Below are 9,366 nucleotides of genomic sequence, written 5' to 3' on the forward strand. Positions count from 1 at the left end.
ATAAAATACGAAATGATTACGTAAATGTTTTGGCAAAAGAAAATATTAGGAAATGATCGTTTAGATTTGTAAATATAGAAAAATTATAAATTTGATTTCTTTTGTTTGATAATTATACCATTTTTATCCCCATTGGTATATCACAAATTTCTATTTCGTATATAAATTATTGATATAATATATTTCAGGTTGCCATTTAGTATTATTTGGTGTTTTATCACGTTGCAAATTTTTTACCTGTTAAAATTGAGTTAAATTTGTGTATTTTTCACGTTTAAATTTCAAAGTTCCAATTAAAGGATTTTAAAAATTCAAAATCAATACCTTTTCTTGTTTCTATTTTTAATCATAACACTATAGTTTGAGGAACTATGTAGAAGCCTCTTCACAAACATTAGAAAATAAATAAATAAAAATGTAAAACAAGGAGAGATTAATGGAGTATAAAACGGGTCATCCTGTACGTATCACCTCCAATAAAATCACGCCACGTGCAATCAAAATAAAATCAACGGCAAGGATCATCCCAACACTCGACGAAATATTATTGGCTGCAAGCACGTTACACGAAATCTTATTGGTCCACGTCATCATCGATGACATGGTCCTGCGCAAAATGAAATGGTCGTGGCAACCAGAAATTTCCATCGATCTCACTCTATAAAACCACACCTCCCGCTTTCAGTATTTTCCAAAATTTCTAAACCCAAAAAATCGAAACCCAAAATCCTTCGTCTTCTTCTTCTTGATCTCAACATTCACAGCTCCCATTGATTGTATTTTCACAAGATTATCGCCATGGCTGGCTCCTGGAGAGCTCGAGGATCTCTGATCGTTCTAGCAATCGTTTTCTTCGGTAATGTTTTCCCTTTCCGATGCCTTAGATCTGGTTTGTTCTTGTTTGTTTTGCTTTATGGAAGTGTCCAGATCTTGATGGTGTGAGTTTTTGTTCTCTAGCGGTGTTGTTTTAGGAGATTGTAGCATGATTGTTTTTACTGTAATGGCTGTTTGGAGTTTTAGTCAGATCGAGGAGTGTTTTAGTGGCATTTGTTGATTTTGGATGTTTTAGACAGTGAAATGAAATGGTGGCTCTATGGATCTTGATACTGTTTTTTGGTGATGGCTTTGAGATTCAAGGCGATCTACGCGATATCCTATGGAATTTTGTTGCTATGTTTATGAATTCTAATCTTTTATATTTCTCTCTCCTTTAATTTTGGTTTTTGATTAGGGCATTGAGTTGGTGTGTTTTATCTGAAAATGTTGTTATAGTCGAGTAATGCTACTGTCAGCATTAATTTTTAATAATGCATTGCATGTAGGCGAAATGTCAGGGTGTAGTGATATGGATGATGTTAATTGGAACGTTGATTTGAAATTTTTTAGTTTGGAATTGAATGAAAGAGAATGTTGAGAAGCATTTGGTCAAATGTATGAGTCTATTGGTATATTAACCTCGTGGAAGCTGCATTGCAGGTGGACTGTTCGCCATTTCCATTGCGAAAGAGGAAGCAACAAAATTAGGGACTGTCATTGGGATAGATTTGGGAACAACTTATTCTTGTGTTGGAGTCTACAAGAACGGACATGTAGAAATTATAGCGAATGACCAAGGAAACCGTATCACCCCTTCTTGGGTCGCTTTCACTGATAGTGAGAGATTGATCGGTGAGGCTGCGAAGAATCAAGCAGCTGTCAACCCTGAAAGAACAATCTTTGATGTCAAGAGACTTATCGGTAGAAAGTATGCATCCATCTCTTGAGACTTGGGGATAACTTTCACTGATTGAGGATTAATTATTTAAACAAGTTTTCTTATGAAAATTTCCTTTTCTTATTCAGGTTTGATGATAAAGAGGTTCAGAAAGACATGAAGCTTGTTCCTTACAAGATTGTGAATAAGGATGGTAAGCCTTACATTCAAGTGAAGATCAAGGATGGTGAGACCAAGGTTTTCAGCCCTGAGGAGATCAGTGCTATGGTTCTAACTAAGATGAAGGAAACAGCCGAAGCATTCCTTGGCAAGAAAATCAAGGATGCCGTCGTGACTGTTCCAGGTGAGTAAAGGAATATAATGCTTGTCATTCCTCAATTAGATACTTTCTTGATATTTTTTTATGCTTGTTTGTTCACTGAGTTTTGTTATTCTGTGTGCAGCTTACTTCAATGATGCCCAAAGGCAAGCAACCAAGGATGCCGGTATTATTGCTGGTCTCAACGTTGCTAGGATCATCAATGAGCCCACTGCGGCTGCCATTGCGTATGGTTTGGACAAGAAAGGTGGCGAGAAGAATATTCTTGTATTCGATCTTGGTGGTGGTACTTTTGATGTCAGTATCTTGACCATTGACAATGGTGTTTTTGAGGTTCTTGCCACAAACGGAGACACTCACTTGGGAGGTAAGAATTTATTACTGATTTAATATTTTGTATGTTTGTTGCTTCACATACTTAATATGCTAATGACATATTTTGTAAATCCCATCATACGATGTCTTGCTTTATAAAAATCCGAGCCTTGTCATCTCTCATGCATGACAATTGGACTAATTTAATCTCTGCCCCAAATTAATATCTTGAAGGTGGTTAAGAAATGAAGTAGAGTGATAAACTTTGCTGCGACTTATGTTATATTATAGGATACTAATACTTGCCTTGAATTGATTATGTGCTCACATTTCTTCAGGTGAGGACTTTGACATGAGAATTATGGAATACTTCATCAAATTGATTAAGAAGAAGCACGGAAAGGACATCAGCAAGGACAACAGAGCTCTTGGAAAACTTAGAAGGGAATGTGAGCGTGCCAAGAGAGCATTGAGTAGCCAGCACCAGGTCCGCGTTGAGATTGAATCACTCTTTGATGGCACTGACTTCTCCGAGCCATTGACCAGAGCTCGTTTCGAGGAGTTGAACAATGACTTGTTTAGAAAGACCATGGGACCAGTGAAGAAAGCCATGGAAGATGCAGGTTTGGAGAAGAACCAAATTGATGAGATTGTTCTTGTTGGTGGTAGCACCAGGATTCCCAAAGTTCAACAGCTCCTCAAAGACTACTTTGATGGCAAAGAACCTAACAAGGGTGTGAACCCTGATGAGGCCGTTGCTTATGGTGCTGCTGTTCAAGGAAGTATCTTGAGTGGAGAGGGCGGTGAAGAAACCAAAGGTAATAATTTCTTGATCTTTTCTTGCTTATAATGAAAGACTGGACTTGTTTTTAACAAAATCTTACATTGATATTCTCTTCCCATATAGATATCCTTCTTCTTGACGTTGCCCCTCTTACCCTTGGAATTGAAACTGTTGGTGGAGTAATGACCAAATTGATCCCTAGAAACACTGTCATCCCAACAAAGAAATCTCAGGTCTTCACCACTTACCAAGATCAGCAAACCACCGTCTCCATTCAGGTACTTCAATTGTCGAAAAAATGCTATCTCGAAATTGTAAAAATGTTCTATGTTCTGTTCATATCATGTTCTTGGTTCCTAAAACTCTCTTCAATTCAGGTCTTCGAAGGTGAGAGGAGTCTCACTAAAGACTGCAGGAACCTTGGAAAATTCGATCTAACCGGAATTCCTCCAGCACCAAGGTGCGTTTCTTCCCCTTGACCCGTCATTGTGAATTACTCTGTAAATGTTTTCAGATGTTTGAACTATTTTTTTGGACATTTAACAGGGGTACCCCACAAATTGAGGTCACCTTTGAGGTTGATGCCAATGGTATCCTGAACGTCAAGGCCGAAGACAAGGGCACTGGTAAATCCGAGAAGATCACCATCACCAACGACAAGGGTCGGTTGAGCCAGGAGGAGATCGATCGGATGGTTCGTGAAGCCGAGGAGTTTGCAGAGGAGGACAAGAAGGTAAAGGAGAGGATTGACGCCCGTAACAGCCTGGAAACCTATGTGTACAACATGAAAAACCAAATCAATGACAAGGACAAGCTTGCTGACAAGCTTGAATCTGATGAGAAGGAGAAGATCGAGACCGCCGTTAAGGATGCTCTCGAATGGCTGGACGATAACCAGAGCGCCGAGAAGGAAGACTATGAGGAGAAGCTCAAGGAGGTCGAGGCTGTCTGCAACCCAATCATTACTGCCGTGTACCAGAGGTCCGGTGGAGCTCCTGGCGGTGAATCGGCAGAAGACGATGAGTCTCATGATGAGCTTTAAAGAAAATGTTAGTAATTTTTATTGATCTCTTTCGGAAGGGGTTGGTTCAGAAATGAGGACATAGAGTTGATAGTACTGTAATTCTTTAGATAGGATGGTCGAATTTTTTTTCTTTTGTTTTGCGAATGATGCTTTGCTTTCCCCATTATTATTATGGGGTGGAGCTCTTCGAAACATTTTGGATTTTGTTTTCATTGTTATTAAAAGTAAACTCCTATGTTGAATTTTCAATTACATGAGTTGAACATCCCTTGGCAAGTTAAATGTTTTGATCGTATGATCGTATCACACACTGAAATGCTTTAAAAAATGGTTAAAATAGTTTAAATACTTGAAAGAAGTTTTGTTATTATGTATAAAGATTTTAAGCTGTTCTGATTTAGGAGGGGTTTCAAAAGGTAGGTCCAAATAGATGGGATGGATGAGGAATTCTAGTGTTCCTTATAAAAATCCCATTCTCCTTCACCAAAGTTTCATCAAATTCCTCACCAACCTTCTCAATCTAACAAGAATTCAAGGAATTCAACCAAATTTCAAAGAAGAAGATGGCTTCCAATTCATTAAGGCATTTTTCCTTTTACCTTCCTTCACTCTCAACAATGGTGATTCCGATGAAGTCGAAATTTGCTGTGGAGTTAGATGGCCTTGCTGAGATGACATTTGTTTATCATTTTCTTTTGCCAAATCATCTAGTTCTAAATAATAATTCGACAGCGGGAATCATTTTTACGTTTCGTCTGAGATTAAAACAGAACAAACACGAAAGTACCAAAACTTGGTCTCCAACTCTGAAATTTGTGGGAAAAGAAAAACTTCTTTTCGGCCATTTATTTTTCTGCCATCTACTCCATTTTTTTAAGAAATGTTAATTTTATTTGTTTGAAAATTTATTAGGAATTCAAATTTTGTTTGAAAATGTAACAAATGAAAAAAAGAAATTATATATATAATATATATTATCATTTCTTTTAATTGAAAAGATTTTTCTTTATTTCGTATGATTTTTTAAATAAAAGGATAAAAGAATATTTATCCTTATATTCATTTATGGGGAATTATAATGGGTTATAAAATAAGAATGTAAAAAAGCAGATTTTTTTTTTAAAATAATGTTTTTTTAATATATAATGACAAAAATAGGGTAGGAGTGAAAGTATTGTCAAAAATAGGTTTTTAAATCGTGTACCTGATACACGAGTTCCTGTTGATCACAGTCTATTATAGTTTATGAACTAAGAAAATAAATTTTGATTTTGTTTTGACTATTTTTTTTTATCTATTTGTTGGGCTATTTTTTTCATGATTGAAGATTGGTTCATATATATATATATATATATATTATTTTGTTTGCATTTGGGCTGAATTAAATGTATGATTCATGGATATATTATTTTGTTTTTATTTTGGCTGATTTAAATGTATAATGTATGCATCTTAGATTTGGACTGATTTAAATGTATGGTTTATGAATCTTAAATTTGAGCTGATTTAAATGTATAATATTTAGATTTATATGTTGAACTTAGAAATTGGATTTTGTTGGGTTGACATATTAACATATTTTGTTGTCAACTATAATAGTTGAAAAAATCATAATAAATATGTCGATGTGAAGATTTAGTTATTCTTGAACCTTGAAAAATCATAATAAATATGTCGGGTCATTAGGTGTATTTTTTTTACTTACACTTTCATGTAATTGTATATTTCATGTACTTATTTTTTATGTAATTTTATTTTTCATGTAATTGTATATTTTATGTACTTGTATTTTTTATGTACTTATATTTTTCATGTAATTATATCTTTTATATACTTATACTTTTTATGTAATTGTTTCATTTTATGTAATTGTATATTTTATATACTTGTATTTTTTATGTAATGAATTTATTTTATATAATTGTATCTTTTTATGTACTTATGTATCTTTTATGTCATAGATTTTATTATGTAATGTAATTTAAACTTCTTAGAAAATGGAGTCTGGTCCTTACAATTATACCAACAATCATGGTTATATCGAGTGGATATAATATATCTACAGTGAGAGGAGTTCAACTATGAGCTTTAGTAGAGTGACCCATTAGTTAACGAATGGGGTTAGATCGGTCCAATGAATTTAGCCGATTAATCTCGAATCGTTGGAGCCCATGATCTGTAGGTCCATGAGGCCCCTCTACTAGCTCGGAAATGGATTAGCTCTAGAGTAGCATGATAAGTTAATTTGAAACGTTCAAATTAGAATCAAACGAAATTGGAGAAAATATATTTAAATATATGAAGATGAATTTGTGTAAAAAAATTAATTTACTATTGGATATTAAATTAATTAGAATTATTTAAATTGTTTAAATAATTATTTATTAATTTTATTAGAAAATTAATTTATGAAATTAATTTGTAAAATTAATAAATTTTGATTTTAGAAATAAAATATTATTTTAAAATCAAAATAGATTTTGAAAATTGAAAAATTACACAAAATTGAAAAACAAGTTTTTCATGTTCATCTTCAACTAGCTTACAATGAACCCACCTCTTCCTTCTATTTACTCCAAGCATGAGTTGCATCTCATGCAGCACATCTCTTTGCATGATAGTCTGTAATATATTGAAGAGATTGAAGTAAAGAAAAGATTGATGAACCGATTGAATTTTTGCTGAAAAATTCGGATGAAGAAGATGTTCTTCGATGGGTTGGTTTAGTGAGCTTTCTCCATATTCCCTTTGATTCCGACTTATTTTAAGTCCCACAACTCAATCTAGAGCACCAAGAGGATAGTAGGGAAGATCTTGTGGTGGTTTACACAAGGATTTGGAGGATTTTGCAACTGGAAATAGAGATTTCAACGGTTCGGCCAAGGTATATTCTTGAAACCCATTATACTCTGTTTTAGCATGTTTCTTTTCTGCCAAAATTAATCAATTAGAATGCTTATGGATCCTGATGTCTTCTACTGCGTGCTGATGTCGATCCAACATATTAATGTAAGTAGAGATAAAGAAATTTCACAAATAACAAAAAAAGAAAACCAAATCACATTCATGTCCATGAAATAATACGGAGTAAAACATCAAAAATATTATAAAGTACAAGCCATAATTTAGATATGTCCAAATTAAACATTGAAAAGCAAGTAATGAAAATAGTTGGTCAGGCGTTGTCTAGAAGAAGAAGCTCGCAATACTCCAATTTCATATCAGTTGGAACAGACAAAAAACTCTCTGTATTATGCACTGTGAAATACGATATTCATAAACTTCACCTTCTGTCAGGTTTGCAGTTCTAGAATATCGTTAAGTTCATTCACAATCTTGGCACATAGCTCAACCTCTGTTGCATGCTACTCTTTCGATCATTTAGCAATGGACTTCAGTTGGTCATTTACAAAGTCCATTGCATTCTTAAAAACCTCAACCAACTCAGACTGATATCCAGAATGCTTTCTCTTACTACCCCTGGATGAATTGCCTCCTTCGGAACCAAAACTAGTCGGGATTCCATGAAACTCATCATGTGACAGGTCATGTTCCTATGAATCATCAGTAGAAGCACCTTCATGCATATGCCCTGGAACATTTGAGGCCATGTCACCAAGTGTCTCTGCCCTTCTCTAGTTACCCGATCCTTACCGAAGACATAGGCTAAGTCATCAAAATATGGGAATGACTTGTTCAGGAGCCCTTTTGTTGCAGGATGGCTCTACTGAAGAGTATGACTGGTCAATATAATGGGTGACGATGAATGGAAAAAGAAATTATGAAATTTTACCATCACCTAACCATCAAACATCTCTTTCTCTGCAGTGATGCATTGAAATTCTTCATTTCAACCGAATTCGCGGCATGTCGGTCCTCACATTTTTGCTATAGCTTAATACATTAATTTAAGGCTCCTTACCCTACAATGGTGGGAGTCCCTTGTATTGTACAGCTAAGTATCTTATCAGCTATCATACGTTGTAACTGTACCAAGTACCCAAGGTGAAAAGGTCCCGTTGTCTGATCTCCATCCATCAGATTCAACCAAAGTCACCAAACATTCCACCGGCTTCAACTCTTTCTCCCTCGTCCAAGTATGCTTTGGAGCTCTAGAAGAACTTGTCATCCTACTACATGTACACCATAATACAATTTTAGTAAAGAAAGAATTGTCATGTGATGTGTTATGTACAATGTATAAAGTAGTAAATCTAATTATATTAAGAAATTTGGAAATTGATTTCCAAAATTGCATATATTAAATTAAAAAAAAAATACATTGTAAAAGCCACAAACTAAACATGAAGCTACTGATTGTTACGTAACTCCCAGTCAGAAAACATAATATGTGCCAGTTTATCTCTCCATTATGTCCATTCGTTTGAACTCTCAATATAATTGATTTCGTCCCCACCAATGGTAGCAAAATGTGAGTTCATCTCGTCTAGGGCATTTTGCCAGTATTCTTCTCTTTATTAATAAGATTATGAAGAATGCAACACGTCGTGATCATCTGAGTTTGGACTTGCACGGGTTAGTATGATTTTTCGTGGAGTATTGCTCATCTCCCTTTCAACATCCCAAATGCCCTCTCGATGATGCCTCATAGAAGAGTGTTTCATGTTAAAAAAAAATCTCTTGCAGTTGTTAGTGCATTCCCTCCTCCACGCCATTCCGAAAGATGATATCGTTCTCCTCTATATAGTGTCAAAAATCTCTTCGCATTTGGGTACCCAACATCACATAGATAATAATACCCTATACAATGTCCAATTGTATCAAACCATAATCGTTGAGTACTACGATGTACAACAAGAAGTTGTGCGTGTAAGTTGTTACCCTTCGGAACATTCAAGCCGTTAGGTCGTGATATTGCATCTCTAAGCACACGAGAATTAGCTGCATAACCTTCCCACCCAGGTAAGACAAACACGAAATTGCCATTCGTGTCGCAAACACCAAGAACATTCGTGGCAATTTCAATCTCTGTCTCTTATACACATCTAGATGTGTATAAGAGACAGATTTTATACTAAGCTAATATATATATATATTAAGCGAATAAAGTTCTTTTCTGGTTTAATGTTGAGAATGATATTTGACCTCCCCCTAGAATTCAAAATTAAACTGAATGGAAACTGAAACTTAACGCCAAAAATAAAAAGAGAAAGACTTCTTATTTTTATATTAAAATTGGTGAAAGAATA

General features: G+C 34.9%; 1 protein-coding gene across 1 annotated transcript; it reads left to right on the top strand.

Moving 5' to 3' along the window:
* The first annotated feature begins 686 nt into the window (after window positions 1–686).
* LOC120067153 (endoplasmic reticulum chaperone BiP) lies at window positions 687–4,438 on the top strand. Its single transcript, XM_039018605.1, has 8 exons — window positions 687–856; window positions 1,477–1,744; window positions 1,843–2,057; window positions 2,158–2,400; window positions 2,687–3,166; window positions 3,256–3,410; window positions 3,510–3,592; window positions 3,679–4,438. The coding sequence occupies exons 1-8, from the start codon at window positions 799–801 to the stop codon at window positions 4,172–4,174; spliced, it is 1,998 nt and encodes a 665-aa protein (XP_038874533.1). The 5' UTR covers window positions 687–798; the 3' UTR covers window positions 4,175–4,438.
* The last annotated feature ends 4,928 nt before the right edge of the window (window positions 4,439–9,366 follow it).

The sequence above is a fragment of the Benincasa hispida genome, chromosome 12, assembly GCF_009727055.1.
Source record: "Benincasa hispida cultivar B227 chromosome 12, ASM972705v1, whole genome shotgun sequence".
In the NCBI taxonomy this organism is placed as follows: Eukaryota; Viridiplantae; Streptophyta; class Magnoliopsida; order Cucurbitales; family Cucurbitaceae; genus Benincasa; species Benincasa hispida.

What these genes read in the sequence shown, in the direction of transcription:
- LOC120067153 (XM_039018605.1), top strand. Translation starts at nt 799, where the DNA reads ATGGCTGGCTCCTGGAGAGCTCGAGGATCTCTGATCGTTCTAGCAATC. An exon ending in CGGAGACACTCACTTGGGAG is followed by an intron (nt 2,401 to 2,686) that starts GTAAGAATTTAT and finishes ACATTTCTTCAG; the next exon opens with GTGAGGACTTTGACATGAGA. An exon ending in GGAATTCCTCCAGCACCAAG is followed by an intron (nt 3,593 to 3,678) that starts GTGCGTTTCTTC and finishes GACATTTAACAG; the next exon opens with GGGTACCCCACAAATTGAGG.